This window comes from Aspergillus costaricaensis, assembly GCF_003184835.1.
Source record: "Aspergillus costaricaensis CBS 115574 unplaced genomic scaffold BO79scaffold_3, whole genome shotgun sequence".
NCBI classification, from domain to species: domain Eukaryota; kingdom Fungi; phylum Ascomycota; class Eurotiomycetes; order Eurotiales; family Aspergillaceae; genus Aspergillus; species Aspergillus costaricensis.
In genome coordinates this window covers 992,275-1,015,340 of record NW_020291803.1, presented here as the reverse complement: position 1 = coordinate 1,015,340, position 23,066 = coordinate 992,275, and the positions used below count along the sequence as shown (strand labels likewise).

Genomic DNA, 23,066 nt, shown 5'->3' with positions numbered 1-23,066 from the left:
GGTGAGACTGTCATCCGCGTCGCTCGCGTTTCCCCGGCTTTTTTGGACCGCAAAGCTCTGTTGCTATCTCCTCGCACGTCTTTCCTACATCACACAATGATTGGCGCAAGTCTCTGATTAAATTCACCGTCAAGCTAGTCTTTCGTCACTAGATTCGTCAGCCGCATTTTCGACGCCGTTTTTGATCCCTCACCCAAACCTTTTTTCAAGCGCCGCCAAGTAACGCCTGCTACCTCTTCAAGCTCCTCGAGGATCTATTCATTTCCGGCAACAGTCGCCTGGCACGGTTTCAACCTTGCGCGACAACATGCAGCTCACTGAGGATCAAGCGACTGAGGTGAAGTCGTGGGTAGTGAGGAAACTGGAAGATATGTAAGGCTCATCTGCCCGGCGACTGCTCCTCCAAGACGTTCCCTGCGCTGTATCACAAGCTAACGAATAACTCTCCGGTCCAGATCGGATGCCGATTCTGACGTGCTTGCCGATTACGTCCTGGCGCTTATCCGAACAGATGCCCCGGATGAAGAGATCCGGAAGGCTTCGGTGGACAATCTGGAAGACTTCTTGAGAGAACGTTAGTCATGTTGAGATACTTGCTTGCGCAGAGAAAGCGCAGTTGGCTCACTGGCTTTTCTTGCATATATAGACACTGTTCAGTTTGTCGATGAACTCTTCACAACGTTTGCGCCCAAGCCGCAGCCCGTTCAAACAGCCGCGATGTCCCATGATGGTGCTGCAGGATCAGCTTCGGAACAGCAGCAGGCCTTTGGAGCTCCCTCCGGCCCAGCAAATGGCCCCTACGGCATTCCACAGTCGCAAGCTGATGGCTCCAATTTCAATCGCAAGCGTAACTACCACGAGGGATTCCAGGCCGATCAGGAGCGCGACGACGGTCCCCACCATCGCACATACAAGACCCCTCGCCGGGGACGTGGCGGTGGCCGGGGAGATTGGATGGGTAGGGACGGCGGCCGCGCAGGACCGGCTGGTCCGGGACAGTTCCATCCTGGTGCAGCGGGATTCCCAGTGATGCCTCCTGCGTTCCCCGGCTTTGACCAGAATGATCCGATGGCAGCGATGATGGCTCTTCAGAGCATGGGTTTCCCTCAGATGCCGGGCATGCCTCCGATGCCGATACCACCCCCGGGCGCCGGTGCCGGCCAGCAGCCGGACAAGATGGGACCCAAGAGTTCGGAGCGGTGTCCGTTCTATGAGACTCAGGGTATCTGCTACCTTGGCGCTACATGCCCGTACCAGCACGATGCCATGCCAGGGTCTTCCAAGGAAGATGGTGAGTTGGCCGATTGATTGCGTTGGCTGCTGAAAGAACTCTGCTAATGATGGGGCTATGTTTAGAATACGATCCAAAGTCCTCCAACCTCATTACCGACTTCCAAAGGCGCACGGATACACCCATGCGAGGCAGCGACAGAGGTCGCGGCCGCGGTCGTGGTGGGGACCGAGGTGGCTTTGGAGGCAGGGGACGACGCTCTGAATTCTCTTCTGCTGGGCCTAACGAGGATACGACTATCACGACCATTGTTGTTGAGCAGATCCCTGATGATAAGATGGACGAAGCCACGATCCGAGAGTTCTTTTCACAATATGGCGACATCACTGAAGTCTCTCTGCAACCACACCGGCGACTGGCCTTGATTGCCTACGATAACCACGCAGCTGCTAAACGGGCATGGTCTAGTCCCAAGGTGATATTTGATAACCGATTCGTCAAAGTCTACTGGCATAAGCCCAAGGGTGATCGGAATGGTGACCATCGGTCTCCTGCCGGCGACGCCATGAATGAGGGTCCAGCCTTCAACCGCGAAGAGTTTGAGAGACAGCAAGAGGAAGCCCAGCGGGCGCACGAGGAAAAATTAAAGAAGCGCAAGGAGACTGAGGAAGCAAAACAAGCCCTCGAGCGACAGCGCGACGAGCTTCTTAAAAAGCAGCAGGAAGAGAAGCTTCGCCTCATGCAAAAGCTTGGCGGAAAAGAAGGCGGTGATGACAGCGCCTCTCCGGCCGACGAAGCAGGTGTATCACAGGAGAATGCCAGTGACCAGACCCAGCAGCTTCGTGCACAGCTGGCCGCTCTTGAAGCCGAAGCGAAGAGTCTTGGTATCGACCCCAACGGTGCTGGTGCGAGCGCACCGTACTCCTACCGCGGTCGCGGAAGAGGATTCGGTGCTCGTGGCGGATTCCCGCCCCGGGGCCGTGGTTACGACTCGTCCTTCCGCGGTGGATATCGTGGTCGTGGTGGCGCTGCTCGCGGCAGAGGTGGTGTTCTACGTCTCGACAACCGACCCCGTAGGGTGGCTGTCTCCGGTGTGGAGGCCAACTCTGAGAAGGACGAGGCCTTGAGACAATACCTCATTGTAAGTATCCTGCCTCCAGTCTTACCCTATTTACGCTTTCAAAGCTAACCCAGTATACCAGGGCGTCGGCGAATACGAATCTATTGAGCCTAACCCAGACCAACCCGACTCAGTCATCGTAGCTTTCAAGGAACGCTACCTAGCCGAGAAGTTCATGTTTGGAACCCGGGACATCCCCTCGGTAGGCCAAGTCCAGCTCACTTGGGTCCCTAACCCCCCTATCACCCTCCCCGCCAGCGGCGCAACATCCGGCCCTGGCTCGGATACCAACAAGACAGGGTCAGACGAGGACACGGTAATGGACAACGCAACGGGGCCATCCATGTTATCGGAACAGAGCGGAGCACGCAAGGACGGCCCGCACGACGTGGACTACGATGTGGCAGAGGTGGATGACAGTTGGGGAGTGGAGTAGAGTAGAATCCTACCTACCTGCTTTCGAGTGTAATTTATGCTCATGATGGGATGGACGGATGGATGGTTTGATAGAAAGATACGTCTGCACTTATTTTATACTCCTGGCGTCTTCTGGGGAAGGGAAAATGGTTTCTTTCTTGTCTCGTTGCATAAAGTAGTCGTCGGTGTCTCCTTTTTTGATCCTTATTTGCTTTGATGTGATAGACTCTGCTGGGTATGTATATGTATATGTATGTATGTACCTGGCTCGATTTTCTCTGGCCTTTAGGCTTGTACGATAGTTATGTGTCTTTGCAGATGCAACTGATGGGTGATGATTCATTTTTAATGCTGGTTACATATCTTGATAATATATTAAGATGTAGCCACCATCCTATATGACTAGAACCAAGTACGACCACCAAAAGAATGTTGTACTATGATTATTGCAACTACTTCTAACTACTATCCCGATGAGCATACAAAAAGAAATCCTCGTCCATCCGTTATTGGTTCCTCCGTACCAAGGCATATATACCTCTTCTTCGAGGCAAATCCTTCAGTCGCAGAAATGCTTCAAGTCATCTGCCAATTTAAGAAGAGTAAGTATCGGCATCGGTAAGCCCGAGTGTATGGCATGGAGTACGGCAGGGTTCGTTCGGTATCTGAATGCCGATTCCCGCGGAGCTTTTTGATCCTCCACCGGAATGAGAGAATTGCTTTTCATGATTTTTGTTGTTGATGTTGATGATGATGATGATGATGTTGTTGTTGTTGTTGTTGTTGGCTTTGGGCCAGTAAAGCCTGAGGATCCATTCCTTCACTAATATAGTTAGTGTTTCATTGTATGCCTAAGGCTCGTTACGCCTGCTTAGGGCTTGGATATTATTTCTGAAGCTATTGCAAGGTTATTGTGGTTATACTACTATATCTCGTCTACCCCCTTGTCTACCTGCAAAGTAACTCCAGCTAGTTATTGACTCTATGGAAGTTGTATTGATTTTAATACTAGTAACGGCATACACCCCAGTCCTCCAACACCTACTGACTCCGCTGCCCAAGGAACATGGCCCGTGCAATACACAATCCCCATCGCCAGCACCACACTTCAGCTACTCAGCTACTACCTAATAATCCTGAAGACCATAGACTCTCTCCATCGGCCCAGCAGCCTCCCAAGCTTCATTAACCCCAAAAGTCGTCGCCCCGACCAACTTAAGCTTGCCGTCAATTTGCAACTGGGTGACATTCGCATACCACTGCCAGCCACCTCCAGGCTGACCATACCACGGCAGGATCTCTCCACCCAAAGCCACAAACTCCTCAGTCACATTGAATCTCCAGTAGTTGTACATGGTACTACCGTTGTACTTGTTCAGACTGCTTGGCCCGATGGATCGCTGTGCGTACGGAGTGTCCGCCGGGGCGAGATAACTGCCATTTTGCGTGCCGAAGCGGTCCACCAAGGTGCCAACCCCCAGACTCACATTCTTGGGACAGCCATTGAAGCCATTGTTGGGTGGATAGACAAGTTTGCTATAAGTGGGGTTGAATCCATTGTCGGTCCAGTTCGCCCAGGTACAGAGCCAATCTTTCGGACAGAGGCCGCCCAGTGGAACCCAGTCGGTAAACATGTCGGTGAAGTTGTCGGTCGGTTGGAAATTGGCCCATCCTAGCAATTTGTTCTTGCAGATGCAGTAGTCGCAGTAATAATTCGTGTCGGTCGAATCCGGCTGTATGCCGTCGCAGGCATCGACGCAGGTTGAGGGATAGTCTTCGGCCTGTCGGAGGATGGGGTGGTGTTAGTGTACGTGCTTCTCCGCTTCTTCCCTCCCTCCCCCACTCTCTCTACTATGTATATACATCCATGGTATGATGAGAGGGGTTGAATTGGGACTCCGTACCTGAATTGCATGAGACAAAGTCCCCAGTAACGGGACAAGAAGTAGCGAGACTCGGGCAAGGACAACCATGATGGTGACTAGGTACTACTAGTAGGTACTGAGACGAGCTGCAGGCCGATTGATTCGTATGACCAATCTGCAAGACTAAAGAGTAATACCTGACTTATATATTATATTGTTGTCCATCCATCTTATCACTCACAACTATTCCTTCTCACTATACACTCAAGAAAGGGGGGGGAGAAATCGAGAGAGGGATTGAAGGACATACCTAGACACCATTCCTTACCATATGGGTGGAATGCTATATACCGAGCTACGAGAATGTAGATACATCCAAGCCAGGAAATGCCTAAGTACCAAGGATTAAGTACTACATAATGAATGCTGCATAAAGCTTGTATTCGGCTTTGGTATCAAATAAATTGGATAAATTGAGACAGATAGGTAGAACCCCCCTATACAGCTACAAGAACGAACGAGAACCCTAGCAGCACTGATTATCATCGATTCATTTGTTTAAGTAGCCCTTGTACTACTCCTACCCTAATGTAACAAATATTTGCTAGACCCAATCGGGAAAGAACTCTACAGGAAATATGCGGGGAATAGGACGGAAGGGCCGATGCGTAGCTGTTGGCGGGCTTGGGCTTGGCTTAGCTGGGAGAGAGAGAGAGAGAGAGAGGGAGGGAGGGGAAAGGGGCGCGTGTGGGGCTTGTTTAGGCCAAGCTGAGTGAAGAAAGCAAAGTATTTGTAGTAATAGTAGTGGTACTGGTAGTTTTGAAGGCCTATTGAAAGATATACTACTGTCGAGTAGGTAGTACCGGTAATCGGTATGTCTGTGTGTGAGTTGCTTGGGAGGGATTGATTGCTTCAAGTCTGGAGAGCATTGCTGTATTCATTATACATACACAAGAATCAATACAGTGGAGGTGTGCAGAGACGTGCTACTGGAGGATTACCGTTGAAAGGGGAACCGGATAGAAAGTCCCGCGGAGTTTGTACTGGTTGTGGAATGGAATTTGTGGCTTGGCTTTCAGGGCTGACAGTTATCATTGTCCCCATAGGGTAAGTGTAGATAGTTACTATGAGGGGTTGCTACAACCCACATATTCCAAGTCACAGAATTCACTTCCCAATGAAATCAACTAGACCAGGCCCATTGATCCTGCATGTTCTGTGGAACAAGCTCAACCATGTATCCGTCCTAAGCAATCGTCAGTAATTTGGGTACTGTGATTGATAGAGTCAGGTCTGCCCACCGGATCAGCCACACACGCAATCTGATCGTAAATCTCCTTGAACTTTGGATGTACATCCCCCGTCCCCAAGCCGCGATGCTCCTCCCAAGCACTGAGAGGAACACTGCCCCTGGAGCTATCCCCAACCTCTTTCAGCACGTGTACACCTTGGCCCCTCAGTCGCTCGACGGCCGCAGGAACATCCGGGACAGTGAAGCCTAGATGGCCAAATCCCAGGTGAGGAGGCAAGTTCCCTGTGGAGACTCTAAACTCTTTATCCTTCTCAGTCCCATGAGTATGGTAAAACTCCAGCAGCCCAATGGTCTGGGTGAGTTCACGGACGTTGGCGACGCGGGAGGCCCAGGCAGAAAGGCCGGCGCGGTCGCTGGGAGTCGGGGGATAGCCAAGGTAGTACATGGTGAAAGGGCCGGCGTTCATGGTGAAAATGGTGCGCATGCCCATGAGATCGATGTAGAAATGCAGAGTGCGCTGAGGATCTCGGATGCGGAGCATGAAATGATTCAATCGGTAACCGACCGTGTCGGTTGTCAGAGGCGGGTCAGTGTTATGACCCCCAGGAAGATAGATGCCAGCCTCGAAAGGGGATGATTGAGATGCGGAAGGTGTTGCCTCATCCATTTCTTTGGCGTGGCGAAAGATTGTAGCTTGGAAGAGCGCAAGTTGCTTGCACGCAAGCCGACGAAACCTGTACCAGCAATAGAACCAATGCGCGGGGGATGCTCTACGTAGCGAAGCCCCTTATAGGAATTATAGAACACAATGGTGAGAGCTTCAACAAGTATGACCGAATAATGACCTGTTTGAGCAGATAGTGGCATTAGTGGACCATGGAAACATGATATTGAGAGCGCCACGTCCGTTCCTTGCGTCTGAGGATATAGTATTCGCGATTGTAAGTAATCTAGGGCTGGCCTGAACCAGATAGTTGACCCAATTTCAGTCCGACTCCAATAGCGATTCTTCAGGTTGGGGTACCGAAGAATAGATGCAAACCAGGGCAAGATGTTGCCCCTGTCCTGTCGATGACTGCCATTTTAACCGTACATGTGAGTTTATAAAGGCAGACAGACCGAACACCAAGGGCTGTGTCCGAATGCCTCTCATCCACCTCGTCGGTTATGCTCTTGAGAGCTGTCAGCTTGCTTAGAGCCATGGTCCGTAAAGCTGGACTGGGTCGAAGCAAACTTGACTTCGTCATCGCTGTCACTGTCCATTTGATCCAGAATCCGGTCGATCTCGTCTCCAGCGTGCAATTCTAGACCAATCCCTTGATCGTTTGAAACTTGCATAGGCCGACCACGGGGATTACTGACTTGAGAGTCTTGACTATGGGGCACTCGAGAGGCCGAGCTTCTGGAATCATGGCTGCTCTGAAATATATTTCGTTGACGTTGGGAATGCTGGGAGCTTGAGTGATAGCCCGAATGTCCAGGACTGGACATGAAAAGCAGAGTTTCAATAGCGTCCTGTTCCATAGCGCTATTTCGATTGTGGTTTTGATGACCAACCGTACCGTTATAAGAAGCCTGACGCATTGGGCCAAGAGGAGGAGTCCCAGGGACCTGCACCTTCTCTGAATTTGCAGCTGGTCTGGACACGCCAACCTCTTGGTGAGAACGGTGTCTGCGATGCAGTGACACAGAAACTTTCGGGTGGTGCAGCGGCTCGTTGGGATTGGGACGTCGACGGCGACTGCGGCTTCCACTTGCAATATCTGCAGGGGGTGCGAGTTTTGGACGGGGATGGGATTTTGGCAGATCGAGGTGTGAGGGTGGCGAGGCATCGGCGGATTGGGCCACAGGAGACAGCCGCCCAGGGCCGCTCGGGGTATAGAAACTGGTTGTTGAGGGTGGATCCGGCGCAGACATTGTGGTTCCATCTGGCGAGCTATTTTCTCCCAAACGCTGAGCCTCTATCTCGCTGAAGGCGGGCAACAGGCCAACCTTAGCGAGAGATTCTGTACTAGGCGATAAGGAATGAGCATGGACGCCATGGATCTTCCTACTCTTCTCAACCTTGGCGGCAGCATACGATAACCGCGTTCGCAGGTGAACGGACAACTAAATTTGGAATTAGAATTCACATACATGTCGCCGAAATTGATGCAAGGAGTAAGCCTTACCGCTGCAATCCTGCTCTCACGCGATAGGGAGCCAATACTATGAGAGCGACGTCGATCGGGACTGTCTACTTCGGAAGGGTGGTCCGCACCAGGGGCATCGACAAGGTGTTTGGAGATCCCAGCTGCAGTCCTCTTCGGTGGGGCGTTATGTTTAGATGGGCTTCCCGGTACCGTCACAGACGGACTATGGCTCTTTCGAATGGTGGACGCCAATGGCTCAGACCTGATCTGTTGCCCACCAGTGGACGCGTGTATACTCGTCCCCGTGGGTACTGACGAAAGTTGGTGGTGCATTATTTGTTGCGTTCTATTGTATTCGAAGTGCTTTCCTTGCGCGACAGGAGGCAGACCCGTCGAGACCGAAGACTGTGGTAAGTGTCTATTGGAATTAGATGCCGGCTGATCCGATGGTGGCTCTGATGTTATGTTTACCGCCATGGACGACTCCGGCTTAGGTGGCGATACGCCAACACGACTGTTTCTATGATCTATGGTGTCATGATGGCGGCTCCCAGCTGGGCGGCTGTGGTGTTCGGTGGCTTCTGCAAGATTCCGCGACGCAATTTGGGGTTGGGGGTTCTGCACATGTGGGCGTCCGTCTAACCGCGACGATCCACTCATACTGATAAAATGAGCGGCGGAAACCTGACACTGCAGGTCTTCTGAGGAATCTCAATAAGCTCTCGGGTGTGGCGTTTGCACATTCCTCCGATGGCAGCAGAGGAGGCAGAGGGTAAACAATCACGAGGGCTCTCAAACGGCCTGGCGTCTAGCGTCAAATAGAGGCAGATCACCGCCCGCTTCTGACGTTGTTGGGCACGGGAAGGTCCGAAGCGGAGCTGTCAGGAGCACTCAGTCCACTGCGACAAAATGCCTGAGAAGCTGTTTGCTGCAAGGGATGGCGTTCGAAGAATCCACACGTGCAAGGCGGGACTAAGTACTAGCAAAAGCACGTTGCTGGTCTCCGCACGTCAATCCCGATGCCTGATGGATCGGCTTGAGGGGCGCGAGGGAAGGATGAGGAGGGATGCCATATGTAGACGAGAATCCGCCTACATGGAGAACAAATTGAATGCAGAGCTAGCGTTCACTGCGCTGGTGGGCGCAGGGCAACATGGGGAAGATCTTCCAGGACCAGCACAGCAACGAGCGACGAGACAAGACGCGTTGCGCGGCGCGGTCACGTGGGGTTACTTCGACCGCATGGTTCAGGCACCACTTTCAGGCAGCCACAGAAATGTAAAAGTCAACACCAACTCAGTCTATTCCTGGTATAGAGCATCAATATATCCACATAATAACAATAATCCAATAAGAGAAATAAGAAGTCCGACGCTATAGTCGGGTAAGATTCAACGCCATCCACCATGCAACATGTAGATAGATACACATCGACCATATTCACAGTAAACTTTTAACATCCGGTAGAGATCCCAAAAACATGCCGTTGCAGGAAGCGTTGCCTTACTTGCGCTTCTTACCCCCGCCACCTTCACCGTCCTGGTTCTTGCGCTTCTTACCTTCTCGGCGCCAGTATTCATCCCGTTCTCTCTTCTCCCGCTCGGCCTTCTTTTCCAGACCCTCCGCAACCTTGGCACGATACACCTGGCGCCGTTCCTCCTGCTTGGCCGCACGCTTGGCCTGCTTCTCATTACGCATGGTATTAAGCTTCTGCATGAGATCTCGTGCCTTCTTCTCTTCACCACCCAGGACCACAGCACGCTTCTGCATGTAAGTCTTGTCCTTCCGACCCTTCATCTTCGTGATTTGGGACTTGAAGGGAAGGTCAGCCGCCAGCTGGCGTGGCACACGAAGAGGGTTGAAGTGACGCTCGGGGCGCTCAATGGCGCGGTAAGCTGAGTCCTTGTTCATAGGAGTAGGAATTCCCTTTTCACGACGGACTTCACCAGTGAGACGCATAGCCTTCCAGCCGTTGTCACCGACACCGTCCTCGTCCAGATCCAGCAAGTTGGTGACAGGGTTGTAGAAGCGGTGGGGCTTGATCGGGTACCATGCGCGAAGGAAGACGATATCACTCATGAGAATCTTGTCCTCGAAGGTAGCACGAAAGTAACCCTCGGGCTTGCTGAGAGCGCGTTTGATCTGACCACGAATACCAGATACAGTCCGGATGGAAGCTCCTTCAAATTTGGCGATTTCAATAGATGAGTTGAACATGTCCTTGATGAAAGCGGTGTTCTTGAAGATCTTGTAGGGTACACCAGTCAGCTTAAGCTTCTTGACAATCTCCGTGTGCTCGTCGACGCTCAGGACGACACCTGTAGCAGCGATGCGGAATCCCGGGGTCTTGTTCGAGAATGATTGCAGACAGCAGAAACCGGTGTTAGGTGCAACAAGAGGCCCGTAGAAGGTACCAAAGCAGTGCATGTGTTCGGGAGTGTACTTGAGCATGCGGTTACGGGTTCGACTGTCCGAAGTGCTGTATATCGGCAGGGACTGGAAGCGGCGCCAACCGAGAGAGAAGATAAGAGGATCGTTGCTCTTCAGGATTTTCTTATGCCAACGATGCCTCTTGATGCGGATCTGCACATAACCGAATCTGTCTTCAGTCGGGGCCAGTCCACCCACAATCACAGGGAAGCGGGGGTTGAACTTGGTTGCGAATTCGCAAGGAACGTTCTCAAGCACGATACGTGCATAAGTACCAGCCTTGAAACCTTCCGCACGGGCCCTCGAGGCCGGGTCAAGCATATCGAATTCAGCACGGTTGATGTCGATCTGCTTCTGGAGCTTGGCCTTCTGCATATCGTACCACTCGTCCTCTCCGAATTCTTCTTCTCCACCACCGGCCTGCCGGGAGTTGTCCTTGGAGTTAGCGAATCCTTCACGGTCTTCTTCCTCGAAGCGCAGCCTCAATTCTTCCTTCTTCTTCGCATTACGTTCTCGCTCTGCATCCAAGTCGACGGGGCCTTCGGGCTCTGCAGCTTCATCATCCTCGGCGCCTTCTTCGTCAGAGAATCCGTCGAAAGCTTCACCGGTCTCCAAATCTTCAAACTCTCCGTCACCCTCGTCATCCTCATCAAAGGCATCATCGACATCCGAATCATCGTCGTCGCCACCAGACAGTTTGGCACTGACAAAGCGCTGCCGCAAGGATTCAATCATGTCCGCATCTTGCCATTTGGCTTCTAGTTTGGCGTAGTCATACTCAGGAACAGCACGGTACTCTGCAGCTTCCTCTTCCTCAACGTTTGTCTTCCTGAAGAAGGCATCTTCGTCCTCTTCAGGCTCTTCATCGTCATCTCTGTCGGCCTCCTCCTTACCACTCCATCGGCGGATCACATCTGCAGGTGTGATGGTTTCATCGTAAAGCATGCGTGACAAGTCAGGGACACGGTACTTAGGACGCTTCGAATGGAGGGCCTTCGCATTGGCAAGCATGTTATCCTTCCAACGGACCTCGCCATCATCTTCACCGTCTTCGTCTTCGTCGTCCTCGTCGCTATCGAGGACCTGATCCTCTACTGACGAGATGGAACCAAGGTCGGAGTCACTGTCGGCAAAAGCGATGTCGTCCTCTTTCTGATGAGCATTGCCGTTTTGTCTTTCCTTGAAGTTGGCCTCGAAATCTGGCGGTGCGGAAGCGTCGACCTCTTCCTCATCACCGCTCAGGTCCTCTTCCTCATCTTGCTCGATGTCCTCCTCGTCCTCTTCGCCCTCTTCGCTTTCGAAGCCTTCATCATCGTCCGCCGCATCCTGATTGTCCTGTTCGCCGTCCAGGAATCGAACGTTTCGCTTGTGCTTCCTGCCGACAGCTTCATCCTCGTCATCTGCCTTTCCGATGGCACCACCGCCGCGGAACAAACGAACACCACTGTCTGCCTCACCCAAAAGTTTACGCTCTCCTTGAAGACCGACGACCAATTGCTCTCCCAGACCACGCTCCTCATCGTCGGATTCCTCGCCACGATCAAAGTTCGAGGTCTTCACATCGATGTAAACAGCATCCTTGTCAACCAAGACACCACCGACGTCGGACATAGGAGCAAAAAGCAACTTCTGCTTCTCTCCCAGCCTGCGCTTGCTATTCTTGCCGGTAGCTTTAGCCAACTGCTGATCCATATAAGGTGTTGGGCATGGGTCGGGGAGAGACTCGATGCCAGAAACAGTCAAGTCACCCACACCAGGAACATGCACGCGCGCACCAGAAGCCGGAAAGTTGGTGCCTCGTAGGTAACCATAGAGCGCTATCGTCCGATCACACTTCGGGTTTTCTTCAATCTGGGTAGGCGGCGTGATGTCGAGGAATCGATCTGCGAGGGCGTAAGGGTGAGAGTTGCGCCAGATGAGCGGTCTCGGGTTCTTCATGACAGACAAGAAGCGGGACAAGTTGTGCACTTCACGGTCGGGGTAGCGGCCATTGACGACTCCGGAAAGGTAGAAAAGCTTGGCACCGTTGTACAGCTCGCTCCAGAAACGATGCTTGAGGCGTTTCTTGGCAGCACGCAGGGTGCTCTGCTTTTTGAAAAGGTCCAAGTGGGTCAGGATACCGAACACATTTCCGGGCATACCGTGAGAGCCCAAAACGTTCAAGAACTCCATAGTCTCCATCTCGAAGCCATAGTTTCCGTCGATCATCAGAAGCACAATATCCGCGATCTTAGCCACATCGACCATGCTGGCGAGGGAGTCGGAGGGGCATTCTAGGAAGGTAAGGCGGCGCCGTTTTGAGGTTACAACAGTCAACGGTCCCTTAGGGGTACTGAGGGTCTGCTTTGTGTATCGACGGATCAAGGACTTGATAAGGGTCGTTTTTCCAACCTGGAAGCAGCGAAGGCATTAGCATGTTGCAATCTTGACAATGGTATCATTGGTAAAGATACATACCCCCGGTGGGCCAACAATAGCCACCACGAGCGGCGGAGCCTCCTCGGGCAGGCGATCAACAAGAGGCACATGGAGTCTCTTCTCTTTAATCTATGCGGCAGAATGAGCATCAGTGACCGTTGCGTACGGAATTATGAAGAGGGTAGTAGCGCATACATCGTGAGATCTTGCGCCGGCCTTATTCGATTTGCCAGGGTTCGAGAACGCGAAAGCCTTCGGATTCGGGCCTAAGTTGCGATACATCTGTTAGTCGGCCATTTTCTTGAAAAAGCGGCGAATCCGACTTTGAAGAAGTACTACATACCGTCGTACTTCTTTTTCTCTTTAGCAGGGCGATGCGCCCTGTTGGATTGCTCCTCCATCTTGAATATACGAGGTCTGTAGACCCCTCAAGAAATCTCTCCCCGGCTCGTGAAAAGATAAAAGCTTTCACCAAAAAGTCGAGCAATCGGCGAGCTGCTTCCGTTGTCCAGTAGCTCGGCCAAAATTATTATTTCCATTTTCTTTCGTCGGAGAGTGCTTTTTCCGTTCCGAGATCTTCCCGCCGGAGAAAATGGGGGCAAAAGGCGGAACAGGAACATTGCTGCCCCAGGCAACAAATTACTAATGAGATCAGTTCTGCGATCATTTATCGTCCGGCCCGGTCGAGTTCGATAAGGGCTCAACCCTTCCATATCGGCCCGGTGTCAATACGTCGTGATGGCCATGAGAGGACCCGAACTGGGACCCCAAAGCGGGGCTGTATGGGGCAGAATACGATAAGGAACGCTGCGATCATCGGCAGGCATCCCGAGGTAGTCGTGTACTATTAAAGCATAGGTTCACTGCCCCTGGCGTGGGCTAAGATGTACATTCCTCTCGCATTGGTCGCATACACTGGTCATCTCGAGCCGCCAAATATATTACCTTAAGACTACTGCTTCAACCAGACACATCTACAATGGCTGCTCCGCGTCGTCCCCCTCCAGCTTATACAGCTCCTGCTGATTCTGGAGTCCATGCTACCTCAAAGCTGTACCGAAACATCTCGGAAACAGCTTCCGAGTCCTCCAAACGAACTCTAGAGTCATCCTTCACTATTCGTCCATGCTCGGGCCAAGCTTGGGTAGTACCAGCCGGGCACATCTGCCGTCTCACAACGCCGAAGGGTCCTCAAGTGGGTGATCTTAACATCTGGAATGCGAATAACCCTCGCGAAAGACTCTGGGCAGCGCGCACTCGTCAGATCCACGCCTCCCATGTCTCGGTTGGTGACCGCCTGTGGTCGAACCTGCCATACTTGCGCCCTCTAATTACCATTACAGGTGATTCGCTAGCAGGTGGGCAACTTCACGAAGTTTTGGATGAGAATGGCAAGCGAAAAGAAGGAAAGGGCTTCGGCACAACGCAGTTCGGAGGGCGCGTGCACGACCTTCTTGGTACCCGTTGTGATCCTTATGTGAATCTGGTCATGGGTGGGGAAAGCTTCGACTTCCACTGCCACTCTAACCTGACCCGTGCTGTTGCTCCGTATGGTCTGACAGAGCTTGACGTGCATGACGTGCTCAATGTCTTCCAGGTGACGGGACTCGATGAGGAAGGAAAGTACTTTATGGAGACTTCTCCTGCAAAGCCGGGAGAGTACTTTGAGTTCTTCGCTGAAGTTGATGTACTCTGCGCACTGTCGGCATGTCCTGGAGGTGAGTTTTATCTGGCAATCATGGAGATTAGATACTAATTCTTGGTCGTAGGTGATCTGTCAAACTGGGGCTGGGAGGAGAAGGCAGATATGGGGGCTACCACACGTCCCCTAGGTGTTGAAGTGTATAAGTTGACGGATTCCAAGGTGCTTGATGACTGGAAAGAGCCTCAAAGCCCCAAGTATGCTGGTATGCACGGTATGAAGATGCCACAGAGGGTGGATGACGGATCTGGTTATGTTGGGCTGTAAATGTTGGGGAGGATCTATAATATGATGTATGATATACAATGAATGACCAGAGTGTCCGCATACCACGCCGAACCGAATGGCTATTCAAAGCAATCTGAATAAACCTTTTGATATAGTAGCATCAACTTCCGGCAATACCGAGGTTTACAAGTCGACTGAGGTATCCTACTCAGAATGCTCTTATTATCTTGCGCTGAAGATGGCTTTTTGTTTGTTGAGGTTAGTCTTCAAGGCACTAACTGCTGGTAGACTTAGAATGATGTGTCTCGTCTATCTGGAGAGCAGATAGACGAGATGCGTCCCAACATATGTAGTAGTAGTAGTAGTAGTAGTAGTCACATTAACGCTTACCTGAATGTGCTTCGACAATCATGACAAGAGACAATCACTTGGATCCATGTGTTGCGTGGAGGCGAACTCAAGAAATGGGATGAAGCAGCGACGATCATGAGAGCTAAAGTCACCACCTCCGGAAAACACCAGATTTGGTCTGAAATCTTATCTTTATTCCTTTTGACATCCCAGCATCAGCGAGTCGGAGCGAATGATCAGCGCCATGTGGTGCGGGATGCATTGAACTTGCCGTGAATGCACCGAGCAACTATTGGTGCTAACAAATGCCGCACTCTCTGGGCCGAACCCTAGAGGTTGGACCAGAAAAATCCCTCTCAAGGTGCTTGCAGCTTTTATCTATAGCTATCTGTGCATTATCTAAAACATTCTTGAGATCTCATCCAATCCTTATTTTCTTCGAGATAAGGATATAGCTAGATGGCGTTCGATGGCTCGTATACGATGGCTGCGATGTGTGTCCACAAGCGTGGGAAGAGCACGCGGGATGAGGATTTGTTCAGAAGCTGACGCTTATCTACGATTCTTGCCGCCTGAACCATCAATATAAGTACTACAATGTTCAGTGGCTTCTATAAAGGTGAATCGCACATATCTCTGCGTCATCCCATACCTCTTTAACTGACGTGACCCGACCTTTGAGCTAGCTAACTGCCAGTACTCTCACGAGTCTGTCTTTGCCTCGCATTAAAATGGACCCTGACCCAGAGGCCTTGAAGGAACTGCCATCACTGGCGACGGTGAAAGAAAAATCTCAACAGACTCAAGACTCGATCTACAATATTCGCCCATGGAATAACAATCATCTGGATCGAGCCATTAGTACTGTGAGTACTATTGGCGAGGATGATGACCCAGGCTTGCGCAGACCTACAGACTTCAAGCAAAGACAGGTACTGTCTGACAGGATTTCAGGGTTCAGAAGCACGCAGGCTAAAACAAGCAGGATTTCTCTGGCAAAATGCTTCTTTGGCTCGCATACCAGTCAATCGGTGTCATATACGGAGATATTGGAACCAGCCCGCTCTACGTCTTTTCGTCTACGTTCACCGAGGCACCGTCTCGCCAAGACCTTATTGGAGTGCTCTCCATTATAATCTGGAGTATTACTATTATGGTGACCATGAAATACATCTTCATTATCCTTCACGCGGATAACGATGGAGAGGGAGGTACATTCAGCACATATTCTCTGCTCAGTCGCTATGTAAGACACACCTCTCTCTGTGCCGGATAAAATTGACCAGCTCAGATGAATATCACTCATCGAGATCCTCGAGAGGCATCCCTTGTGCAGATGAAGAGACACCTGTCAATTGATCTCGAGAGCTCCAGCAGATTTGCCAGACACAGCCTGGAAACAAGCAAGTTCGCGAAGCGCCTACTGAAAGTCGTAGGAGTACTGGCCGTTACGATGGTTCTCGCGGATGGCCTGCTCACTCCCGCTCAATCCGTGCTGGGTGCCGTCCAGGGAATTGAAGTTGTTTCTCCAAACATTTCCAAAGGCACTGTCATCGGGGTCACGGATGCTATCTTGGTCATCTTGTTCTTGCTACAGCCACTTGGTATCACGCGGGTTACGTTCGCCTTTGCCCCAATAGTTATCATTTGGCTTGGATTCAACGCTGCGTTTGGAATCTATAACCTTGCTAAATATGATGCCGGGGTCTTTGTCGCCTTCAATCCCGGTTACGCATTCACATTTCTCATCCGACACGGAGAATCAGGATGGAGAATGCTCAGTGGTACTTTGCTTGCCTTTACCGGAGTCGAAGCCCTTTTTGCCGACCTTGGTGCTTTTAGTCGTCGGGCGATCCAGATAAGTTGGTTATGCTATACATTTCCCTGCCTACTTCTGGCATATATCGGGCAGGCTGCATACATCAGTGTGCATCCAGAAGCATACTCGAATCCGTTCTATAACGCAGCTCCCCCAGGCACCATCTATCCTGCGCTTGTAATTGCCATTCTAGCAGCTATAGTTGCATCGCAAGCAATTATCACTGCTACATTTCAGGTATGAACCTCGCTTTCAAGGTATGACCAGTCTAACACCGTTTAGCTCCTAGCGCAAGTGATGAAGCTCTCATACCTCCCACAATTCAAAGTGGTTCATACATCCGATATATTCCATGGACAGCTTTACATACCGCTTGCGAACTGGCTATTGATGATCGGGACGATACTTGTGGCGTCTATCTATAACAACGTATGTCAATCGATTCTATGCTCATTGGGGTGCGCTAATGAAGAGCAGACTACATCTCTTGGAAACGCATACGGAGTGTGTGTCATCTTCGTCACCTTCTTCGACACATGCATGGTTGCAATGGTAGCAATGTTTGTGTGGCGCAAGAGTCCTTACCTTGTCTTCCTGCCCTGGCTGACAATTGCTTGCTTCGACGGGGCATACCTATCTTCGGCACTAACAAAAGTCCCCACTGGCGCATGGTTCACTCTCGCTGTAGCCACCATTCTCGCCCTGCTCTTTCTCCTCTGGCGATTTGGAAAGGAGCAGCAATGGTTTGCTGAAGCGGAAGATCGCTTTCCCACGTCGCATTTCGTGACCAAAGACCAAGATGGTAGCATTCGTCTTACAGATAGATTCGACGGTGCACCTCTGAGCACCACTCAGGGTGTGGGCATATTCTTTGACAAAGCTGGAGAGACCACGCCCATCGTCTTTAGCCAGTTCATCCTGAAACTCACGACAATGTTTGAGACGATCATCTTCTTTCATCTACGACCTCTCGAAACTCCGTCAGTCCCCATCGATGATCGCTACACTGTTTCGAAACTTGCAATTCCGAATTGTTACCGTCTGGTTGTCCGCTACGGCTACAATGACGAGATCATCTCCCCGGATCTCGCTAGCACCATCACTGATCAGGTCCGCAAGTACTTGATCGAGCATAGACATACCACTGCTCCGACGGAAGCCAGCACGAGCATAAGTCAGCTGAGCCGGGATATAGGTCAAGATTCGACGAGTGCTGAAGAGTCCCGGACGATCACTAGCCGAGGGAGGCCGGTCGATCCGGTAGCATTGCTGGAGAAGGCTTGTGCACATAACGTTCTCTACATCACTGGCAAAGAGCAGATGAGAGTCAAAAGGGGTACGAATATTTTTAGGCGATTTGTGCTGGAGATCTTCCTATGGATTCGGGACAATACCCGAGCGAAGATTGCTTCGTTGGGGCTGGGAGCCGAGAAGGTGATTGAGGTGGGGTTTTTGAAGGATATATGACCACAGTCTGTAGTGAGATAACACCATATCGTATGATTTATCGATATCTCATCTATACTATTATGATCCACACAGATAATTCTTTAGATCTTCATCCACGTCATTCATAAGCTGTTGATAGTTTACAGCACGTGACTGCCCCTCGCGGGATAACGTCATCGGGTGCGTCATTGCCGCAGGGAATCACAGGATGGAACAATGCAATTCAAGACGAATCCGGAAATGCCAGGTGCATTCATCCATAGTTAATGAGAAGTAAGACTTTTGAGGGGTAGTTGTGTAACATCAGCAGTATATACACGATACGTAGAGCTCTTTATATCACCCGCTTATAATCTCGCGCCCCTCAGTTTCTACAGACTACTCATGCTTGTTGGCTGGATACGACAATTCTTCATGTAAATAATATCATAATTCATACATTCAATATAACAAATAAGACCGTAGAAGTAATCTAAGCTCCCCCAAAGTAGTCATACGGCCGGACCAGCTCCGTTCTGATATAACCTTTGTTTACTGGATCGAGACTTCGCTGTCTTTCTCGACGTGGATGTGGTCGGAGGACTGGAGGGTGGAGACTTGTTCATCGTCGTATTGGACACTATATGGTCAGAAATTAGTTGGGACATGCAAAGATAGTAAGCTTGCAATGGGGAAGATGTTCATACACGAAACCCTTGACCAGAGCAAATTCCTTCACGATCTTGCCTCCGTTGTCGGTGGCGGTCTTCTTGGCCCTACACACAAGTATTAGACCCAAGCTTTTTCTGAGTGAACTGTGGTATATCTCACTTCTCGAGCTCCTCAGGGGGAGACTCCTTCTTGAGGCTGACCTGCAAATCATGAAATTCGTTAGCATTCAGCCAGGGACGGGAGAGGGACGGGAGTGGGACGGGACAGGATAACAAACGAACCATGTACTGGTGAGGCATGTTGGCGGTATATTTGTTTTGACAAAGAGAAGTAGTTCTTGAGTGAGAAGAGAATCTGTAAACCTTTGACCTAAAAATGTTGATGAAAGATGTAAGATGAGTTGCCTGATGTGGGACAGGGGAGGGTTTATTTATACTCTGCGGCTAAGTTAGTAGTAAGAAGTAAGTAAGAGTTAGGCACCTGCGGGGGTCGATCTCACGCCCTGATAAGGGGACCGAGGGGACCAACCAGTGCACACTACTTCATTGGGTGCAGTGCAGGATCGATGATGTCTATGCAGACAGGGGTTAACAGAATACAGTTAATGTGGCTGAAGAGTGCATGCAGATAACTACGTTGCATCACAAATGGCTACATTTCATAATTCTTGGTGAATATTGATTTGTATGGGTGAGTCAACTGGCGAGTTCTGCGGCAGCACGTGAGACGGATCCCCCACGGAGTCCGGCTTGTGAGGTCATCGAACTGCTGTGTCTTGCAAGTCGCCATGGCCAACTTCTACCATGGCGGTAAGACGAGCCCTGCAGACTGCGTCTCGGGGTGCTAGCCTTCGATATCATTGTTTCTCAACCTTTCAAGCAAGGTCCTTTTCTTCGTCACCCCTCGTACAGACGACTACATCCCCTCGGCACGCGTTTGCCTACGGCGCCAATGATGAAGTTGCCCGTCTCGCCGCCAGTCGTCGCCGACCATTGACTCTAGCAGACCTGCTCAAGTATGCAGCATGCGCTATACACTCCTCGAGATAGGGATAATTGCTAATTTGACTAGACATGGGCGTCCGCCCCTGTGCAAAGATGCCCTCCTGGCCTCGGCCAACTTCACGCTCTCCCTTCTTCCGGCCCGTCTAGCGTCTCGTATCGAGGCTCTCCGCAACCTCCCTTTCATCGTCGTATCGAATCCGCATGTCTCCAAGATCTATAACAACTACCTACACTCGCTCTCAACTCTCCTGCCATACCAACAACGCCAGGTCACGACGCTGGAGGAGGAGAACCAATTCGCTGAAGTACTTGCCGATCTCGTGCATACGCATACGAACACCATTCCCATTCTTGCCCGCGGCTTTCTCGAATGTCGCCGATACATCGATCCCACTGAGGTAACTCGGTTCCTGGACACGCATCTGCGCGCCAGAATCGGTACACGGCTCATAGCAGAGCAACACTTGGCGCTGCACTTTGCCTCGCAGCCGGTCCGCGACGATCCATCTGAACAACAAGAAGCACCGAAGGATGCTGCACCATCAAATTACATCGGAGTCATTGATACCGCGCTGCAACCCGCCCGCATAGTCAAGTCGTGCGAGGACTTTGTGGGCGAGATCTGCGAGCTGAAGTACGGGGTCCGTCCGCGGTTGAACATTGGTGGACAGCCGGACGCTTCTTTTGCACATGTGCCGGTCCACGTGGAATATATTCTTACGGAGTTGCTGAAAAATGCTTTCCGGGCGGTTATTGAGTCTGGGAATGGGAATGAGCCCATTGAGGTGACCATTGCTGCGGCACCTGATGTTCCTGCCAGTCCGGTACATGACCCGAAGGCGAAGGAGAAGTGGAGTCACTCCGATTCGGATACTGGATTTCACATGGACACGGTGGTGGGAACGGCGGATGCGAACGAGTCAATCAAGTGTTGGTCGCCGTCGCAGCAGAGCATCACGATCCGCATTCGAGACCGGGGTGGAGGTATCCCCCCGGAGGTGCTGCCGAATATCTGGTCCTACAGCTTCACTACCTTCTCCGATTATGGTATGAACGGGTCGGAAAATGGCAGCATGGACGCCTTGAACACGATATCCGGCAGCGGAGGCCATTTGAGCAGTATTGCCGGATTGGGGTATGGACTGCCGCTGAGCCGGGCATATGCAGAGTATTTTGGAGGGAGCATTGCGGTGCAGAGCTTGTGGGGATGGGGAACAGATGTATACTTGACGCTCCAGGGAGTGGCCATGCCATCTTGTGTACCGCAACATTGATATACCACTAATCTAACGAGGGCCGGAACCAATCTAATACCACTTACTATATACTACTTCCTACATCTTACTGATAGACATGCCAGTTTCTGACCTCGCAAGCAAATCCACCAACTCACAAACCTTAGCATCATCCCTCTCCACCACCTCCAAAATCCCCTGAATCTCCTCCTCCGTAAACATCAACCGCATATTCCTCACAAACTTCCTCCTAACCTCCTCCCCCGTCCTCGGATTCCTCACATGCCCAACCGGAAACTCCACCAACACCTCCTCCAACACCCGCCCATCCTTCAACCTCACCACCACCCCAGCAGCAATACTCCTCTTCCCAACATCCAAATAATCCCTCGTCAACTCCTCATCCTCCCTAACCACAATCCTCCCCCTCAACTCCTCCACCCTCTCATCTCCCACCCATCCCCCCTCATCCTCATAATCCTCCACCTCAATCCCCCTCCCCTTGACCATCGCAACCGCAACAACCCACTCCAAACAATGATCCCTCTCCGCCGCACACTTCAACTTCTCCCTCCCCGGCCTAGAAATAATATACTTGGCCGCCCAAGGCACCCTCACCAGCACCTCCTCCACCTCATCCCATATAACTCTCGGCTCTTTCTCCATCTGTCCCAACACAGCCTCCACAGCCGCACACCCATGTCCCTCCACCGGCATAATCTTATACATCACCCCTTCCACCCCCCTCCCTTTCATCTCCCCAAGCCTTCCTACAAACTCAAACTCCCTCCCCCCGAACCTCCCATCCCTGAACCCGCCCCCCTCATGACTCAATACACTTCCCACTCCCCTCATCGCCTCCCCGCTCCCATCATCCCTAGTAGTATCCGCCCTGAACACCAACTCAACCGCCCTCGCCGCCGCATCAGCAGCCGCCCATCCCTTGCGAGGCACAGTGCACGGATGTGTACGATACAGACGACTCGGTCCCGCGTCCATCCACACATGAGATAGTATACCCTGTGTTTTAGACGCAGAATGGCCCATCATCCACGAGCAGACAGCCGCCGAGGCCAACTCGACGAGAATGACGTGGTCGAGGTTGTGTGCGTGGAAGGCGTTGAGCGCTTGGTAGTGTGTTTGGATCTCGTAGGATTTGGTTATTGCAGAGAGCAGGGTGGAGATTGTTGGTTTCGGTTCATTGAAATATTTGGGGTGGCGGCTTAGGTAGTCTGCTGTCGCGAGGAGGGCGGCGATGTTGTCTGTTCATTTAGGTAACTGGGGGTGAGGAACAAGAGGTAAGGGAAGTATCTACCAGAAGGATGACCCCATTCCATCCCCCAACTCGCATCATTGTGGTCCAGATATCGGATTAGAACCCCTAGGTCGAAGGTACCCTTTACTGGGTCTACGGTGTGAGAGGTACCCGGGACGGGGAATCCGTGGGGGACGGTGGTGCCGGGGATGATGGGGCCGAGGAGGGCTCGCGCGGAGGGGGATTTCGAGGCGGTTTCGATGGCGCAGGAGAGGGCGTCGAGGAGGGCGGTTCGGGCTGCGGTGGGGTGGATGGTAGAAGTGGTGGGGGAGTGGGTGTAGGTTGTTATGTCGCGGAGGGGGAGGTCGTATACTGGTTCTTGTGGTTGCTTGGGTTCATTCATTTTGGGTGGTGGTTATGATGCTAAGTAATGATAGAACTTACTGGGGACGGAATATGGATCTAGGGAAGGTATAGTATTTATCCAACTGTATGACTACTATCCAA

At 51.5% G+C, this 23,066-nt stretch overlaps 10 protein-coding genes across 10 annotated transcripts; 4 read left to right on the top strand and 6 right to left on the bottom strand.

Annotated features, from left to right (window-relative positions):
• The first annotated feature begins 69 nt into the window (after positions 1-69).
• On the top strand, positions 70-3,100 carry BO79DRAFT_284719 (CCCH zinc finger and RRM domain protein). The gene is made up of 5 exons (XM_025688280.1): positions 70-372; positions 456-574; positions 647-1,291; positions 1,357-2,372; positions 2,434-3,100. The coding sequence occupies exons 1-5, from the start codon at positions 308-310 to the stop codon at positions 2,785-2,787; spliced, it is 2,199 nt and encodes a 732-aa protein (XP_025544071.1). The 5' UTR covers positions 70-307; the 3' UTR covers positions 2,788-3,100.
• Positions 3,101-3,895: 795 nt separating this feature from the next.
• On the bottom strand, positions 3,896-4,741 carry BO79DRAFT_272668 (TNT domain-containing protein; the record flags this gene model as incomplete). Its single annotated transcript, XM_025687449.1, has 2 exons — positions 3,896-4,549; positions 4,673-4,741. The coding sequence occupies 2 exons, from the start codon at positions 4,739-4,741 to the stop codon at positions 3,896-3,898; spliced, it is 723 nt and encodes a 240-aa protein (XP_025544070.1).
• A 1,075-nt stretch (positions 4,742-5,816) lies between these two features.
• BO79DRAFT_284718 (putative lactoylglutathione lyase (Glo1)) lies at positions 5,817-6,713 on the bottom strand (the record flags this gene model as incomplete). Its single annotated transcript, XM_025688279.1, has 2 exons — positions 5,935-6,713; positions 5,817-5,879 (listed from the first exon to the last, which is right to left on the bottom strand). Exons 1-2 carry the CDS (start codon positions 6,550-6,552, stop codon positions 5,817-5,819), a joined length of 681 nt encoding a protein of 226 aa, XP_025544069.1. The 5' UTR covers positions 6,553-6,713.
• A 75-nt stretch (positions 6,714-6,788) lies between these two features.
• On the bottom strand, positions 6,789-8,350 carry BO79DRAFT_187605 (uncharacterized protein; the record flags this gene model as incomplete). Its single annotated transcript, XM_025680552.1, has 2 exons — positions 6,789-7,994; positions 8,057-8,350. The coding sequence occupies 2 exons, from the start codon at positions 8,348-8,350 to the stop codon at positions 7,035-7,037; spliced, it is 1,254 nt and encodes a 417-aa protein (XP_025544068.1). The 3' UTR covers positions 6,789-7,034.
• A 974-nt stretch (positions 8,351-9,324) lies between these two features.
• BO79DRAFT_284716 (GTPase BMS1) lies at positions 9,325-13,339 on the bottom strand. Its single transcript, XM_025688278.1, has 4 exons — positions 13,209-13,339; positions 13,061-13,131; positions 12,905-12,994; positions 9,325-12,838 (listed from the first exon to the last, which is right to left on the bottom strand). The coding sequence occupies exons 1-4, from the start codon at positions 13,264-13,266 to the stop codon at positions 9,521-9,523; spliced, it is 3,537 nt and encodes a 1,178-aa protein (XP_025544067.1). The 5' UTR covers positions 13,267-13,339; the 3' UTR covers positions 9,325-9,520.
• A 422-nt stretch (positions 13,340-13,761) lies between these two features.
• Positions 13,762-14,925, top strand: BO79DRAFT_206961 (urea carboxylase-associated family protein). Its single transcript, XM_025682082.1, has 2 exons — positions 13,762-14,583; positions 14,635-14,925. Exons 1-2 carry the CDS (start codon positions 13,845-13,847, stop codon positions 14,832-14,834), a joined length of 939 nt encoding a protein of 312 aa, XP_025544066.1. The 5' UTR covers positions 13,762-13,844; the 3' UTR covers positions 14,835-14,925.
• Positions 14,926-15,569: 644 nt separating this feature from the next.
• On the top strand, positions 15,570-18,474 carry BO79DRAFT_165847 (potassium transporter 5). Its single transcript, XM_025679277.1, has 5 exons — positions 15,570-16,078; positions 16,132-16,392; positions 16,438-17,202; positions 17,248-17,394; positions 17,443-18,474. Exons 1-5 carry the CDS (start codon positions 15,878-15,880, stop codon positions 18,430-18,432), a joined length of 2,364 nt encoding a protein of 787 aa, XP_025544065.1. The 5' UTR covers positions 15,570-15,877; the 3' UTR covers positions 18,433-18,474.
• Positions 18,475-18,945: 471 nt separating this feature from the next.
• BO79DRAFT_250925 (uncharacterized protein) lies at positions 18,946-19,364 on the bottom strand (the record flags this gene model as incomplete). The annotated part of the gene is made up of 4 exons (XM_025685841.1): positions 18,946-19,033; positions 19,101-19,169; positions 19,225-19,265; positions 19,347-19,364. The coding sequence occupies 4 exons, from the start codon at positions 19,362-19,364 to the stop codon at positions 18,946-18,948; spliced, it is 216 nt and encodes a 71-aa protein (XP_025544064.1).
• Positions 19,365-19,856: 492 nt separating this feature from the next.
• BO79DRAFT_187594 (alpha-ketoacid dehydrogenase kinase family protein) lies at positions 19,857-21,376 on the top strand. Its single transcript, XM_025680551.1, has 2 exons — positions 19,857-20,080; positions 20,137-21,376. The coding sequence occupies exons 1-2, from the start codon at positions 19,869-19,871 to the stop codon at positions 21,341-21,343; spliced, it is 1,419 nt and encodes a 472-aa protein (XP_025544063.1). The 5' UTR covers positions 19,857-19,868; the 3' UTR covers positions 21,344-21,376.
• Positions 21,377-21,403: 27 nt separating this feature from the next.
• Positions 21,404-22,962, bottom strand: BO79DRAFT_272665 (putative 2-methylcitrate dehydratase (PrpD); the record flags this gene model as incomplete). Its single annotated transcript, XM_025687448.1, has 2 exons — positions 21,404-22,566; positions 22,620-22,962. 2 exons carry the CDS (start codon positions 22,960-22,962, stop codon positions 21,404-21,406), a joined length of 1,506 nt encoding a protein of 501 aa, XP_025544062.1.
• Between the last annotated feature and the right edge of the window lie 104 nt (positions 22,963-23,066).